Source organism: Armigeres subalbatus, chromosome 3, assembly GCF_024139115.2.
Source record: "Armigeres subalbatus isolate Guangzhou_Male chromosome 3, GZ_Asu_2, whole genome shotgun sequence".
Lineage (NCBI taxonomy): Eukaryota > Metazoa > Arthropoda > Insecta > Diptera > Culicidae > Armigeres > Armigeres subalbatus.
The window spans coordinates 190,190,278-190,208,653 of record NC_085141.1 but is presented as its reverse complement, the minus strand read 5'-3'; the positions used below and the strand labels follow the sequence as shown (position 1 = coordinate 190,208,653).

The following is an 18,376-nucleotide window of genomic DNA, read 5'->3' as shown; positions in this document are numbered from 1 at the left end:
GCCTATCCTTTCGAGAGGCTCGGAAGCTTCCTTACAAGAGGCTTGGAAGCCTTTTTTTCAAGAAGCTCGGAAGCCTCCTTTCAAGGGTCTCGGAAGTCTACTTTCAAGAGTCTCGGAAGCCTTCTTTCAAGAGGCTCGGAAGTCTCCTTTCAAGAGGCTCGAAAGCCTCCTTTCAAGAGGCTCGGAAGTCTCCTTTCAAGAGGCTCGGAAGCCTTCTTTCAAGAGGTTAGGAAGCCTCTTTTCAAGAGGCTCAGAAGCCTCCTTTTAAGAGGCTCCTTTCAAGAGGTTAGGAAGCCTCTTGTATAAATTTTAATTGATTGTTTGCCAACTGTGTAAGACATCTCTGATAGGGGGTACCTCAATAAAAGAATAAGTTCAAAGGGGTACCTCTCAAGAAAAAGGGTTGAGAACCGCTGTACTAGATGGATATAATAAAACGCATGGCATGTCCTCCTCATAAATGTAGCAGCGTGTAACCCGTCAAATTGCTTACATTAGAAGTTTACCTAAATTTACTGTACATAAATTATTATTTATAAAATATTACTTACTATTTACATAAACTATTACCTACAGTTGCTCTAAAATTATATTTCTAGGAATGAACTTAAAAGTAACGGAATTGAATTAAAATAAAACTGAACACTAAAATATCGAAAAGAAAAAAACAACCTTCTTGCACATCCCTATATCCTACCAACATCACACCCGTAACGCACCAATGACATCGGCTGTCAAAGAGACAGCGCATTACCACGACATTACCATGGTGCACCTCTTCGATCGCCATCCAACACATCGAAAGAGGAGGCATCAAAAACAACCGACGATCACCCAGATCGCTGTCTCCCAGGTGAACCACGATATAGATCACCACGCAAGTTTGTTCGCGCTTTACCCCGGGTATTTTTTCTTTAATTTTCCGGTGCAGTAGTGAACCAGTGAGACGCCATTGCAGTTTTCTAGATGCCGCGTGTGTTGCAAGACCCGAAGTTTGGCCTACCGGGATCGTTCAGTGAGAAGCATCGGAGGGTTCCGCTTAGTGCCAACTTTTGTGAAGTTCCCGGAATAACCTTGCGGAATCACCAGAAAGCGAACGTGAACTCTGTGAACGAAAAGCCAGCACGACGGTTCGTTTCGTTCGGATTGAGAAAAAGTGCTCCGTCTCTCCCATTCATCGCACGGGCCTTTCCGGTGAGCCAACGTGGGAAGTGTAGCAATAAGTAACGAGGCCTACGGTGCCAACTTGCCACCAGATCGACGGACATGCACGCTTCTAGTCAGATGATGCCAAGCCCGTCCATGGAAGAAGATGAAAGACGACAGCACATTTCTCCCGCCACCCTCTGAGGGGCCATCTTCGATACATCCAACCAGGCCGAGCGGCGACGAAAACCAACATGGTATCAGGTGTGTAAACCCCCTTCCTCTTCCCTTCTATTACGAGAAAAATATGTGAACCAATTTCAAATGAGAACGTTTGATTAAAAACGAAAATGTAAATCATAGAATTTTTGCAATTGAGTATTATTTTTTCTTATTATCACTTTCATTTCGGTTTGCTGAAAAGCTGAAGCTAATAGTAAACGTCTTTTTAAACAAATAAAGAAGATTTTTTGGAAAAAACTATGTCGAATCTTTGGTTAGTCAAACGGCTCTTAGTTCACTATGGGAAACTGCTCGTAGAATGAGAAATTATGTATCTCCTATATCTAATTTAGAAAAAATCAACTCAGATTGGATTAATTTTGTCGATACAATATGTCCTCCATTCGTTCCGCTAGAAAAACCCGTGTTCCATAATTTAAGCAATTATTTATAACACTAGCTTATTGGAAGCTTATACTCTCTCTGAAATGGAACATGCTTTAATAGCTTCAAAAAACTCGTCTTCAGAATTAGACAACATCAAATCTTCGTTAATCAAAAGGTTACCACAACCAGCTAAGCTTCTTCTTCTGAGGTTATTGAATTGGATGATCCAGAACAATGAAATGCTTCATACTTGGTCAGACATTAAAATCGTAGCCATTCCAAAACCTGGAAAACATCCAGGCTCTGCGAGCTCATATCGTCCGATAGGTTTACTTTCATATAGAAATGGATATAAATATATATTTGAAGAAGAGGATCGCAGGTATTCTTAAGGACGTGGCCTTCCTTAAGAAGTGCCAAAAGGAGAGGCTGACTCCTATCAGCCATAGGATTAAGATGGGAGCTCACATCCCAAAATCTATCAGTAAGAGGGCGGAATCGGATTTGTTGCAGTTGTCAATCAAGGGACACTATGCCAAGCTAGAGAGGTTGAACTGCTGGCAAAGGAGAACCAAGATTCTTTCGACATATTCCTAAAGAAGGTACAGTGGGCCGAAGAGTGTGAAGCGGACAGGAAGAGGAGACTGCACAAGAGGAAATTGACCATTCTACGAGGGAAATCAGCGACGGAAGGTAGAACGACTAACCCCTCAGTACAAATGATCGAGGGATTCGTTGTTAACCGTTCGACACAGCAGTTTACGGAGAAACAATTAGCACACCTCAACAAGGGGTTAGGGTATGCGACAACCCAGAAAGCGGATCTAGAGCAGATAATCGTGGATACTGAGAAAGCAATTTCACGAAATGTTGATCAACGGGACCAGAATAGTGTGAGAAACATCGTAGCAGACGCCATCAAAGCAGGACATCATGGGACATCGAACAAAGACGAGAGGAGGATTTTAAAGGAGTTAAAGGAGAAACCAGTTTACTACATGAAGGCGGACAAAGGAAACGCAGTGGTGATAATGGACAAAGAGGACTACGATGAACAGATGACGACAAAAATCAACGGAGGACCATACAGGCATTTGAAAGTGGACCCACTAACCGGACTAATCCGACTTACGGATAAAACGATAAAGGAATGCAAGACGATCATCGGAGAAGCCCTGGTTAAAATGGCGAACCCTGTGTTACCAAGGATCAAAGGACTACCAAAGATATATAAGCCAGGTACAGAGATGCGAGAAATAGTTTCATCAGTGGGATCCCCTACACAAAACTTGGCCAAGTGGTTAGCCAAGGAGTTCCAGAGTATGCCAAAGCCGTTCCCCAGCAGATCAGTTGTAAACACCCAGGAGTTCACCAAGAGGATATTGGAATCAGGAAACATCGGAGAAGAGGACAACATGGTATCATTCGACGTAGCGGCATTGTTCCCAAGCGTTCCAGTGAAGAATGCTTTGAACCTTTTGGAGGATTGGCTACTAGACCAACGGACGCATACAGCATGGCGAGGAAAAGTAAAGATGTATCTCAAGCTTGCAAGATTATGTATGAACGAGAACTACGTTACATTCCGTGGAAGCTTCTACAAACAAACGAAGGGTGCATCTATGGGAAATCCGCTATCACCGTTTTTGTGCGAGTTATTCATGGCGAATTTGGAGGACAACCTAGAGGAACAAGGAGTACTACCCGAGAAATGGTGGAGATACGTGGACGACATTTTCAGCATTATCAACCGAAAAGATCTACCCAGGATTTTGGAAGCGATAAACAACGTGCATAAAGACATCAAATTCACCCACGAGGAGGAAAAGGAAGGTAAATTAAAAGGATCTACTGGTTATCAAGGGAACAAATGCAACATTAGACTTCGAAATCTACAGGAAGCCCACCAACACCATGAGAGTCATCCCATACACATCAAATCATTCGTATCAGCACAAAATGGCAGCTTTTCATCACATGGTCCACAGGATGCAGACGATTCCCCTGAGCGAAGAAGGAAAAACGAAGGGGCTACAACACATCTTGGAAACAGCGAGGATCAACGGATACAAGGAAAAAACAATACAAGCAATCATCAACAAGAAGCAGAGGAACCTACGGAAAAACGAACTAACAACACTGACACCGATCGATGAACCGCTGAAGAGGGTATCGGTCCCCTATGATCGACACATCACCCACCAGCTACGCCATCGACTGAGGAAATTCGGCATCGATTTAGTATTCTCCAGCAGAAGCAATCAACTGAAGACACTGTTGGGCTCCACAAAGGATAGAGTAGAAATGTTAAATAAGGCCGGGGTTTATCAAATTAATTGTTCACAGTGTGATAAAGTATATGTAGGTCAAACAAAAAGATCGTTAGATGTAAGGTTCAAAGAACATGTTGCAGAAGTAAGTAAGGCTAAGAGGGAAACTGATAAGGGATTAAATTATGAGTTTAGGTCTAAGGTAGCTGAACATGTATATCAGGAAAATCATTCAATTACGACATCAAACATTAAAATTTTAAGAAATGTCTCTTCTCCGTGGAAACTTGATGTTGCTGAGAGCTTGGAAATCTACCGACAGGTACAAACGCGGTTGTTGAATAAAGATCAAGGAAATGGTAGCTCCTGGCTCTTCAAGTTTATACCTAAGCATTAAGCGCATCAAGCGAGTAGAAATAAGCACCGTAGTAAGATAAGTACCTAGATAAATTATTATACCTACGCATAGTATAAATAGTGTAAGCAAAACTCAGGAAATATCGAAGAAGGACGACATAATGGTTTCATTTGATGTGGCTGCACTGTTCCCAAGTGTACCCGTAAAAGAAGCTATTGTCTTGTTGGAAGATTGGTTACTTAGACAAAAATCAGACGCAACAACAAATGAATTTTGAAATTTACAGAAAACCCACACACACACAAAGAGTTATACCCAACACTTCAAACCATTCACACCAACACAAAGCAGCCGCATTCCAACACATGATACATAGACTCGAGACTTTTCCACTTAGCGTCACAGGGAAACAGAAAGAATTAAATTACATTTTTGAAACAGCTAGACTAAACGGATACTCAACTAGAACTATTCAAGCTATTATAGACAAGCATAGAAAAACCCAGTACAGAAAATCATTAACTACATTATCACCAATAACAAATGAATTGCGACGAGTATCCGTTAATTTTGACCATAATATAACCAGACCATTACGCTCTAAATTTAGAAAAATTGGTATCGAATTAGTTTTCAGTAGCAGGAACAACCAACTGAAGACACTACTTGGAAGCACAAAAGACGCCGTTGACACATTAGGAAAATTTGGAGTTTATAAAATATCATGCCCACACTGTGACAAAATCTACATAGGACAGACAAAACGAACACTAGACACGAGGTTCAAAGAACATTTGGCAGAAGTAACTAAAGCAAACAAAGACACTGAAAAAGGTATACATTATCATTTCAAATCTAAAGTAGCCGAACATATATTTAACGAAGATCATCAATTAACCAAAGACAACATATCACTCAGACAAATACAAAATCCTTGGAAACTTGACGTAGCGGAAAGCTTAGAAATTTACAAACAAAAACAAATAAACTTACTTAACAAAGATCAAGGAAACGGATATACCTGGCTGTTTAGATTACTACCCACGGGACGACGACGAATCGGTCCAAGCGACATGCCCTAATTTTTACCTGCAGTTCTACCTACACACCATATTTAAAGTTAATGAGCAATGTTTTTCTTCAGTCGATAACAAACACTGAAGAAGTTTCCAAGTAGGAAACGAAATACGTATCTGCTTGTTGATACATAAAAAGTTAATAGTGGAAGTAAATGGAAGAATAATAGTCTTTTAACCTTGTAGCATTTCCCCTAAGACGCTCTAAAATAATTAATCACTAAAATAATTAATCAGTGTAAGCTGTGATTATTTTCTTCAAGTCGAGTCAAGTACGAGACACTGAAGACGGCCTTACTGTTGAGGTCGAAATACGTATCTGTCAAGATACAATTAAGTGGTGGAATTCAATGGGATTGTATTAACTCGTCTTATGACAGGTTTACTTTCATGTTATAGAAAAACGTTGGAAAAAATGATTCAGTTTAGACTAGAAAGCTGGGCAGAGAAAAAAACGTTCTGTCTCCAACTCAATATGGGTTCAGATAATCAAGGGTTCGGGGAATTGAGGGTAAACCCGACACTGCGGGTAAAACCGACACCACTTCAAATCTCTGATTTCAAGTGATTATCCGACAGAATTTCGACACACTTTGAATAAACGTTTGATTTCTTGTGTTTCTAGTCATTTTGTGACTGGCAGAGATGTGTAAGAGTCGCAATAAACGAACAATTAGGATTGATCACCATTGATGAGATGAGTTATGTAAAATTTTGGCATCGGTGTATAAGCTTTTACGACAATAATTTGTTGATTTTCAGTATTTAATCCATCTCTGATCCATAATTGAACATCATTTTGTGTATGTTGTGGAAAAATAGTTAACTTTTCTAATTATGAACATCCACATGTATCTCACCATTATTATGTTATCTGTTGGGGTAAATTCGACACCTGCCATCGTATCACCAAATACCTCTGTAAAAATAACATAAATAAAGATTAAAAAAAGACCTCTGTTTTATTAGACTCATCATTCGCATAATATAATTCAAGTATTGGAAAGCGAGGTACCGGGGAATATAACTTAATCATAGACTGATTAAATTCCGTATCATCATCATTGGGCGTGACAACAGGTCTAGGGGGTAATATTGAATCACCAAGGAAAACCTGCAGGTCGGATAACAATATCATATTTTTAGGCTCATTTTGCTTTTAGATATATATATTCAATGTTCAATGTTGTTCTTTCGTGATCCATTTTCACCCCTGTAAACATGTAGCTTGTCACCTACGGAACTAGTCATTTTCATTTCTTGTCATAACTGCATCATACGCATTTATTTTAAATCGTCGTTATAAACAATTTTTCAAAATAAGTCAAATATAAATGTAGGTCAATATTTACAGTAGTTAGTAAATTTGTTACTAACAGTCTTATACTCTATATTTTTCACCGTGGGTCGGGAACTAAATAAATAAAATATGATATGTGGTGATGATTTTAAATATACAAAATATTGTTCTACCATCGTTTATGAGTGACCCCTAAACATGAATTTCATATACAAATATCAAAATGAATGTTGTTAAACATGTTCAATTATGTTATAACATCATTTATAATTGTTCTGATGTTCGATTCCATAACGACTTGATGTGTCGGTTTTACCCTCATGTGGTGTCGATCTTACCCGCACCCCAGCTGGTTGGGCTGGAAGATGGGCTGTTCGCGTTTTCATCATAAATCAAATTCTATCAAGAAATATTGTCCTGCGACCTCATGGACTGATGCATGAAGAGCCAGAGTATGCTGGTATGAAATTTTTAGACCGTAAAATTGCTTCATAGATTGGGGAACTGTAAGGTTGCTTAGGGTGTCGGTTTTACCCACTTTTCCCTACACGAGATTGTGTTGAAGTGGGGTTTGAGCAAATTTCGTTTCTTTTACCTTTGAAAAGAAATAAATTCACCCCTACAACACTCCAGTAAAATGCTAATATCTTTGCCTAACAAACTCTAATCTTCTCGCGGTTTTCAGCATAACATTCTGTATTTAATTCTACAAGAACTAAATAAGTATCATGGTTCTTGATCGTAAATTGTGCCGTCCAACTGCAAATCACTGTTTTTGGATGTTTCTGTATACATTTTTTCATATAAACTTCCAACGAGTTTAGCACCGCCCAAACGTTGACCGATTTGGCTGAAATTTTGTCCAGAGCATCAGGGCATCAAATAGAACCGAATAAGAGGGCGGCCCATCAAAAAAATTGAAAAAGTGTTTTTTGAGCCACCCTAGTAATCATAGAACAAACTATGCCAAACATGCGCCACTGAACAGAACAATGTCTTGTTATAACCCACATAGCGACAAAATTGATGTGACAATGAACAGAAAAACACTTAAGCATTTAATAGGATAGTTAAAGGATATTTAAAATAAACTGATGTACTATAGTATAGCCACATATATGTATGTAACGGTCTACGAAATGATTGACAACAAATAAAATAAAAATAAAAATTCGCCGGTATAAATAGCCTAAAAAAATCGGGAAGGTCTGGGATGAATTTTTGGAATTGGCATCTTTTACGGATTTTTCGGAATATGCGGATGACCGCTCCTAGGGCATTTAGAGACCACCGAAAACTTGATTGCACCCACTTGATTGACCACCAGTGGCGTAGCCAAAAAATTGGTCTGGGGGGGTTTTCTGAACATTTTTTTTTATTCGAAAAAAAAAATTTCTTCTAAAAATGTTGTCTCTGGGGGGGGTTTTATGTCCAAAACCACTCCCGTGGCTACGCCACTGTTGACCACTATTGATTGCACCCACAATTCGCCAGATGGATGGTTACGAAAGATCGCGAAGCTCTAGGATAAACTTAGTTACTTTTGCAAATGTTCCGGATTTTCCGGAAGGCCATTTCGGGAGCATTTGGTGGCCACAGAAGACTTTCACTATTGATTGCACCCACAATTCGCCAGGATGGATTGCTACGAAAAAATCGCGAAGCTCTGGGATGAACTTTTAGAATTGGCCATTTTACGGATGATCCGGATCACCCAGAGGGCTTTCCGATGACCACTCAAGGGATAAAATCGCCAAGAAATGGCACATACAAGATAGCAAATTCAGTTGGAATCATCAGAGCACATATTTGCAAGCAATTTTATGTTCATAGAACGAAACTAGCAAATTAGGTGCCAAATTGAGGAGCACATACAACAGCTCTTCAGTACAGGTTCCTCGGGTCTTATTCTAGAAGTCTACAGCTATCGTTTGGTACCTAAAAATTGAAAATTTGTAGAAATTTGAGTTTTTGTGATCGTGATGAAATCTTGGGTCCAAATGAACCCCAATGCACAATGTGTAACTTTTTTTTTCTAATGCATTAGGAAGGTTTAGAAAATAATTGCACGAATAAAGCTGAAATTGTAATTTAAAATAAGGCCGGAACAAATATTATTTTCTTCTTCTGTCAAAGCCCTCCTTGTTTTTTGTGGCTTTATTTTATTATTTTTTATTTTTTTATGTCTTTATTTACGAGACTTTCAGCCCTAGGCTGGCTTGTCTCGGGTTTATTTTATTATTGACGGGGGGATTCAGTTTGATTGGAAAAATAGATAAAATATTGAGCTTTCTTAGAAAATTCTTTAAGAAAACTGAAGTTTTAAGATTTTATCAATTTATCCATTTTTTGACCACCCCCGTCGTTATCCATAAAGACAAACATGACAAAAGAAGGAATTCATATTTGCTCCGGCAAAATAGTGGCCTGTGGCAGCCTACGGATCATGAAACTGAATATCATCATACAAAAATTCAAACAGATGGAGGCGCATGGTGCATCATTTTTTTATGACATCTTCTGGAGCAAATTTCTTTCAACAATTGATGTAGGTAAATGTACGCATGCAACAACCATTCAAAATTTCAGCGAATTCGACTTACTACGCGTTTACTAGGGCAATTCAGCCGCTGTAACATCAATACGTTACATGTTTCAAACCTCATTTGAGCGTTCACTAGTTGAAACGTTTTAAATTTGCGATGTTTTACTTAAATCTTCCCAAATCATGCTAAAGTGCAATGGTTGTTACGTTAGCTATGAAATCATGGGCAACATTGTCACCCCCGACAGCAATAATTGAAATTCTATAAAAAGTGTTTTTTATATTAATTTTGTCGTACAAAAAACAACAATCAAATTGAACAAATCGAAAATAAAATGGTGGCTCTGTAACATTTCCACAATAATGCGTTTTTTACAGGCCGGAAACATAATTCACCGATCGATACCAAAATTGTACAGTACATTTGAAGGAGGTAACGACTGCGACCTGCAACATACGTGGGATATTTTGACATCGTGAACATTTTTGCCCGTATTTTATTCCAAACAAGTTTGTAATGATTTATTATTTGACCAAATTTCAAACTTTTTCTTCGAAGGGTCAAAAAATGTAGCTGAATTCCGCATCTATTCCAACCATTAGTTAATTCATTTTAAGAAAAAAATCGGGCCTATTATTTTATTTTAGTTGAAATTAGATTAAAAAATATTCTAGAAAAGGTAAAACACTATCCCAAAAAAAAGTTTATATGAGATTCGCACTTGCAATTGAGTGCAACTAACCGTATTGACTTACCAAAGTATCCTGCGTTTGCCCCAGTCGTGACCATGTTGCTGCCTTGGTACGGATAATTTACATAGTCACCAGGCACGTAGAGACCAGCTCTACTCTCCTGTTCCTCCGGCAGATCTCCATAGTCAATGAAGGAAGCGACGCTGGATTTACGTCGGGGCGAAGGCGTCGGTGGTTGAGTACCACTAACGCCACCACTCAGCGACGAGCTAGGCCCAGAGGGAGTATAGTTGGACCCTAGCCCACTGGTGGTGGACATTGTCGACGGCATGTAGTGTTGGGGCGAATCCGTGAAACGTAGCGGTCGATCGTCTTGGCGGGGGCTAAGCGAAGATAGGGGCGTCCTAACAACAAGGAATCATCGAATCAATCTTCTTAATGAGAATTGCTTCCCCGTGCACCCATCGCTGCACTCATGCAGTCCAAAGTGGGAAACCCCATTCGTCCAACTTACCTGTTATGCTTCACTGGTCCGTGATAAGTGTTGTGAGCGTACATTCTCTCGTTATGTACTTCGGTATACTCTTGGTCTATTTTGCTATCTAGATTCGGGGGCAGCGATAATTGTGGCTGCTGCAGTTGACGCAGGTTGTGGTAAGGACTAGGCTGAGGCTGATAGACATCGTTGAGCGCCGACGGCGGGTGTAATCGAGGATGTAGGGGCGTTACATTCGATATTCGCACATCATACCCGGAGGCGACACCCGCCAACATTGAAGCAATATTATACAACACTAATTCTATTATCGATAGCTTTGGTTTGCGCTGCCCCTCGGAAGAATAAAGCGTCGGCATCGGGATAGTGCTCGGAAGTCCATTAAACCTTGTCAGGCTAGTGCAAAGCGGAGTACTCAGTGACGTGCTATCACCGGCGACATTAAGATTGGATGGGAACCATTCATCAGTGTCGTAATCTAAATCAGATACGTGGCCAGAGGGTTCAAAATTGTTACTGAATTAATTAGCTACAGTTTGATGGTTAGTTTGTGTTAGTAGTAGAATGAAATGTTATCACGAGAAGCTGTACGATATTAGATTATCTCACACTTTAATTTGACAATGACTTGCAAAATGTTAGATGAGTTTCAATCTATCTTCAAAATGATATCAATCAGAATTTTGTAAAATTATTTTGCTAGTCATTGTTATTTTTCTGCAAATATAAGAAACCCTACACACGAGCTACAAAGCATTACAATTCTACGAAAGCTCTAGTCAGCTTATTTGGGCTAGAAAAGTAGAGACAGTGTTGAGATTTATGGGCCAAGAAATTAGTCTTGACTAATTGGAAAGTTAGCATGCAGCGATTGTGTTAATTAGATTCATTAGATAGGATATGAGGACGACGGATAAATGTTCACAACTTAGCGTTCACTGATGGCCAGTTTCATTTGAGCGTAATTAACGGAGGCAAGCGGGTGGGTAGGTTGATGCCGCTGTGTGATAAATGGTCGTAATCACATAATGGGTCGCAAAACGAATGTCTTTCTTCCTAAGACTTTCGTTGTGCAATCATCTTGATAATGATTTTGACACAAATTCTCTATTAAGAATGATAAATGTGATGAATATTTCGATATCAGAGTATATCTTACCTGGAGTACATGTATTAAGAATGATTTGAGCAAATCGACAAAACTATATTTACGTATGAAACTCCTACACATAAAACAAGATGAAATGAATGCATTGTATAGAACCATTAGTATTTCTGTAACGTGATTTCTGTTATTTTGAGTGCAAACACAATAGCATAATATTTAGACTTTGCATAACCATCAGGAAGGTATTGGAATCATTAAGACATATTGACTTGAAAGAAACCTAGCGTAGTATTTGCGTAAAAGCATCAAATCTGTCTGGGGGGGGCCCAACGTCGAGGTGGATGCACAAATCGTCGCCATAGTTAAGAGCAACTATTTTTTTAAATATAAATAAAAGGCATATTGGTGGTGTTGTTATGTCAAGCGGAAGGTTTTCTTTTCTGCTCCTTAGAACAAATGTAAAAACCGCATTAAAATTCGTGATAGTACCCAAAATTGCTTAATCACCAGCAGTGTTGTCCTACACTCAGTGCAAAAAATTCTGCTCTTTGATTTTACTCCATCTAAACGATTTTATAATCTTAGCTAAGTAAGTGTAACTAATAGAGGGGTATTTGAATTTTCTAAATGTCATGTCAAACTATTGACTATAAAATCGTTTAGATGGAGTAAAATCAAAGAGCAGATTTTTTCGCACTGAGTGTAGGACAACACTGATCACCAGTTGTGGCACTATTCTTAATTTTGGTACCTATTATGGCAAATCCCATTATTTTCTTATGGGATTGGCCATAATGTGACCACTAGTGCGACAACTGGTGCAAAGGGCGAAGCACTGCCACTTGGTGTATAATGCACTAGTCCAGGGCTGCCCAACGTACGGCTCGCGGGCCGGATGCGGCTCTTAGCTCCATTTTTTGTGGCCCGCGGCGTGTAAGGAAAAATACTTCCCATAAGCTTTTTCTATCTGGCTCGAGAAGTTCCTTCTTATTATTTATTAATAAATATTGTAGGTTATTACTGATTTGAAAAAACGAGCAATGGGCAATGTTCTCAACATAACCGCGAGTAGACGTAGGACTTGTATAAACGTAACGTATTTACATTTAACTTCTAACTTTTGGATCTATAGAGTTTGATTATAGGTATTGATATTGGAAACGACAACTTCCATGCTGTGTAGAATTATTAGCAATTTGTTTATTCAAAACTTCTGGAAATAAAACTAATAATTAAATACATAATTAGAATTGCTTTGTTTCTAACTATTAAGCCCTTATTTACTCAAGCAAATGTAGGGCATTTATAGATTTCTTATTAATGATAGTATTTGAAGTTTAAAAATTCTATTTATAAAATTTTCAGACTTGGGCAAAATGTGCTATTTTAGGGGAACTGTCCCGTTTTCCAAACAAAGAAATACAGCACCAATTTCGTTGCTTCTTTTTGCTAACATGCGTGCTTACTGCTGAAAAAAAATCACAACAATAAGAAACAAGTCAAGGAGCAGTAACCCTACTAAAATAGAGGAGGTACTGCTAATACGTCAACGAAAAATTATTTAATGTTTTGATCCCAAACTCCGAGTCTACGTCAAGTTTAATAATACAATTTCTCAGAAAATGAAAACAAAAAATAAGATAAAGTTTATTTAAATATTCTTCTGGAAATTATTTTTTACGGACTTTTTTAAAACATTTACATGTAACACAGCGAAATTTTCTAATCTAAAATGGATATTAACACTATTGCTGATTGTGCATCTTTAATTGCTAATGCCTTTTTAAATAAATGAAAGTAATTATTTTAATCGGCGTTATTTTCATCAGCGTACTTATTTTTTTTCTAGGGAATCAGAACTGTAATAGTATAACCATGTTTCAATGCACGTGTGGTTCAGTACCAAGCACAACTTAACATATGGTCAGTCATATGACATCCCGGGATCATATGGATTATGAAATCCATCACCTGGATGAGCAGACCAAATCTCTCTAATTTTATTCTTCCTCATCCACCACCGCTGCCCTCGCTGCCACAGCCATCATCGGCCTGTAGCCGTGAACCCCGAGCGATGCGATGGGCGATTGCATCCATCGCAACCGACACCACTGCATCCGACCATCATCAAGCACAGAATGACAAAAAAATGCACCCACTTCTTTTATGCATATTCGCAGACCCGCCCACCGGCAGTTCTACCGCTGGTGAAGTATGCTGTCGATGTGTAGGTAAACACAGCGAACGAACGAACGAACAAACGAACGAAACGAAATCAGACCGCATCGTGCTTTCGTGCTGTGCGGTTCTTTCTCTCTTTGCGGAAGGAAGTTTTTAATACTACCCGAAGCTATTTTAATTTCAACGGTGCTTCTTAGCGCTATTTGTACCCACTGATCCCGTTACGATCTTTGCAAGGACCCGTGCCTTCGTTTTACGTTGGACCCGTTTGCGGAAGTAAAATTCCGACAAGCGGTGGTAATCCTGCAGGGACACCGTTCTGGGAAAAAACCTCTTAGAAGGTCACGTCTCCACGCTCAGCCATGAGCATTAATAAAAACAAGAGGAAGGGGAGTCTCTGAATTCTCCACTTCCTTCAAAGAAACAAGGTTTCAAAATCGTCCTGCCCAAGCGCGGAAAAAATAGAAGGAAGCTGGAGAATTCAGATATTCCTTCTAACTCTAATATCGGAAATAATTCTTCTCCTATCGACCTGAGCAATCAGCTCGATTTGATTAATGATGAATTGAGCAAATCGAATCTACCTCTAGCCCAGGTGATTCGATTCATGCGAAAAAGCAAAGGATTCCGCCAATTGTGGTATCTGTTGCCGAGTTTTCTGGCTTCCGGAATGAGATTTTGAGTAACCTTCAGGGGATCAAGGTTTCATTTCAGATTGCTAGGAAGGGTGACTGCCGCGTTTTGCCGGGATCCTTTGACGATCGCAAACGTCTTCTTCACTATTTAATTGAGAAGCGCCATAAATTCTTCACATACGACGACAAAACTGAGCGATTGTTCAAAGTCGTCTTGAAAGGTCTCCCCAGTGATGATAAATCACCGGATGAAATAAAAATTGGAATTTCTCAATTACTTGGATTTTCACCAGTCCAAGTAATTAAGATGAAAAAGAAATCCCATTCTGGTACTTCCCAGAGGGGCATTTCTCAAGAATTTTATTTAGTTCATTTTAACAAAAGTGAACTAAATAATATGAAAAGTTTGGAAAAGGCCTGTATTATGTCTCATGTCCGTGTTACATGGGAACATTTCCGCAGGCCTGGGGCAATTCAAAACCCTACCCAGTTCCGTAAGTGCCAAAAGTGGGGTCATGGAACCAAACATTGTCACATGGATGCTAAATGCATGATTTGTGGTGGAACCTCTCACGCCAAGGACGCATGTCCTGTGAGAGAAGATTCCAATAAATTTAAGTGCGCAAACTGTGGGGGCAATCATAAATCCAATTTCTGGGAATGCCCTTCACGCAAAAAAGTTTTGAATTCCCGTGCAAAATTGATGACGGGAAATTCCAATCGGATCCCAGATTCGACGGGTATAAATTTTTCAAACGCTCAAATTTCGAAACCGGTTACCGGTCGAGCAATTCATACCCACCACAATTCACAAACAAATTTTGCCGCTCGTCAACGGGTAGCAAGCACTTCAGTAAATTCCAATTTTTCCAATGTACCTACGTATGCAAATATCGCTGCTGGTAGACAAAATTTCTTTTCTCAAAATGAGGTTTATGCCCATGTCCCAACGGAAAATAATGGTCATGTTGCCGATTCAGGTAGCATGACTGCTTCCGATTTGATTTTTAACTGAACAATTGCATCACATGATTGATGCAATGTTCAAAGCAAATACCATTCCTGAAGCTGTTCAGGTTGGTATAAAGTACACACAAAAATTGTTATCGGACTCCGTTTCAATGGATCCAAATAATTGTGTGAAAGTTCTAAATTGGAATGCCCGCTCTCTAAAGGGTAAGGAAGATGAATTATTCAACTTCCTTTCAGTTCATAATGTGCATATTGCCATTATAACTGAAACGTATTTAAAACCAGGACTCTCCATTAAAAGAGATCCAAACTATTTTATCTACAGAAATGATCGTCTTGACAGCGCCTGTGGTGGGGTCGCCATTGTCATTAATAGACGTATCAAACATAAATTATTTTCTTCGTTTGAAACCAAAGTTTTTGAAACCTTGGGAGTTTCTGTTGAAACAAATTTTGGACAATTTTCCTTCATTGCAGCCTACTTGCCTTTTCAATGCAATGGGCAGCAAAAGAATTTGTTGAAAGCTGATCTTCAAATTCTGACTCGCAACAAATCAAAATTCTTCGTAATTGGTGACTTCAATGCCAAACACCGTTCATGGAATAATGCTCAAAGCAATTCCAATGGTAAAATTTTATTTGAAGATTGTTCTGCGGGATATTATACTATCCAATATCCCAATGGCCCTACTTGTTTTTCTTCCAGTCGAAATCCTTCTACAATTGATTTAGTTTTAACGGATTCAAGTCAGCTGTGTGGCCAATTGGTAACTCATGCAGACTTTGACTCTGATCACCTTCCTGTGACATTTGAAATCTCACAAGAAGCCATTTATAATCCAATCAGCTCTACTTTTAATTATCATAGAGCTGATTGGGATTTATATAAAACGTATATCGATAGGAATTTTGATGTTGATATTCCTCTCGATACCAAAAGTGATATTGATAATGCTCTCGTATCTTTGACAAATTTAATTGTCGAAGCCAGAGGCATTGCAATTCCGAAATGTGAAGTTAAATTCAACTCCATTATTATTGACGACGATCTTCAGCTACTGATCCGTCTTAAAATGTGAGAAGAAGGCAATACCAAAGAACTCGCGATCCCGCGTTGAAAGTTATTTGGCGAGATTTGCAAAATGAAATTAAAAAACGTTTCGCTATTCTGAGAAATACCAACTTTGAGAATAATGTCTCGAAGTTGGATCCCAGTTCGAAACCCTTTTGGAAATTAACAAAAATTCTTAAAAAACCTCAAAAGCCAATTCCAGCGCTTAAAGAGGGAAATAAAATTTTATTAACAAATGGCGAAAAGGCTCAAAAACTTGCTCAGCAGGTCTCACTAGTCCAATTGAGGATCAGGTTACACGGAGCTTCGAAGACATTCTCAATCAAGAGAATGTTTTTGACCCTTCGTTGGGAACTAATTTGGATGAAGTGAGATCTATTACTAGAAAATTTAAAAATATGAAAGCCCCGGGTGATGATGGTATTTTCTACATACTTATCAAAAAACTTCCTGAGAGCTCTTTATCCTTTTTGGTTAATTTATTTAACAAATGTTTTCAATTGGCATACTTCCCAGATAAATGGAAAAACGCCAAAGTTGTTCCAATTTTAAAGCCGGACAAAAATCCAGCTGAGGCTTCTAGTTATCGCTTTCTTCAATAAGCAAACTGTTTGAAAAGATTATTTTAAATAGAATGATGGTTCATATTAATGACAATTCTATTTTTGCTGATGAGCAATTTGGTTTTCGCCATGGGCATTCAACCACTCATCAGTTATTAACTAAGTTACGAACTTAATTCGGCTCAACAAATCTGAAGGATATTCGACTGGAGTTGCTCTTCTTGATATAGAGAAAGCATTTGACAGTGTTTGGCATGAAGGTTTGATTGTAAAATTGATGAATTTTAATTTTCCTCTGTACATCATTAAACTGATCCAAAATTATTTATCAGATCGCTCGCTGCAGGTAAACTATCAGAATACTAAATCTGATAGATTACCTGTAAGGGCTGGTGTCCCCCAAGGCAGCATACTGGGGCCCATATTGTATAACATTTTTACTTCTGACTTACCTGATTTACCAGGGTGTAAAAATCTTTGTTTGTAGATGACACGGGCCTTTCTGCCAAAGAGCAAAGCTTTCGTGTCATTTGTAGTAGATTGAAATTGGATATTTTCTCCACTTACTTGCAAAATGGAAAATTTCCCCGAATGCTTCCAAAACTCAGCTTATAATTTTCCCACATAAGCCGAGAGCTTCTTATTTGAAACCTTCTAGCAGACATATTGTCACTATGAATGGGGTTCCAATTAATTGGTCTAGCGAAGCTAAATATTTAGGACTTTTGCTAGATCAAAAATTAACTTTTAAAAATCACATTGAAGGCCTTCAAGCCAAATGTAACAAATATATTAAGTGCCTATATCCACTTATAAACAGAAAATCAAAACTTTGTCTTAAGAACAAACTTTTGATCTACAAACAAATTTTTAGACCTGCCATGTTGTATGCTGTGCCAATATGGGCTAGTTGCTGCAATACCAGAAAGAAGGCACTCCAGAGGATTCAGAATAAAATTTTGAAAATGATTCTGAAGTTGCCTCCGTGGTATAGTACCAATGAACTTCATAGAATTTCTAATATTGAGACATTGCAACAAATGTCCAACAAAATAATTTCCAATTTTAGACAAAAATCGTTGCAATCTTCTATTGCAACGATTAACTCCTTGTACCCTTAGTATAAAATAGGTTAAGTTTAGTTTAAGTTGAAAACATTGTAATTCCTACATGGTTCAATTCAACCAGAGGAAAAATTCTAACTGCCAGAGGCAATTGAAATGTATTAATAATACCTAAAAGTGTTACATAGCAAATAAGGATGATAGTTTTAAGAAAACACGGAACACCTAGTCTAAGAGATGAATGCATGTATTAGATAATTAGCAAATAAAATTAGTTAAAAATAAAAA

General features: G+C 38.5%; 1 protein-coding gene across 2 annotated transcripts in view; it reads right to left on the bottom strand.

Annotated features, from left to right (window-relative positions):
- The window catches only part of LOC134219683 (mitogen-activated protein kinase kinase kinase 11), a 91,562-nt gene that overhangs the window by 16,568 nt on the left and 56,618 nt on the right, over positions 1-18,376 (bottom strand). For both annotated transcript variants that reach the window (XR_009981638.1, XM_062698501.1), the window contains exons 9-10: positions 10,512-10,971; positions 10,061-10,401 (exon numbers count right to left, since the gene is read on the bottom strand). Coding sequence is in view for 1 of the 2 variants with exons in the window: in XM_062698501.1 (XP_062554485.1) it covers positions 10,061-10,401; positions 10,512-10,971 (801 nt within the window). In the remaining variant the exon portion in view is untranslated. The remainder of the gene's footprint in view (positions 1-10,060; positions 10,402-10,511; positions 10,972-18,376) is intronic.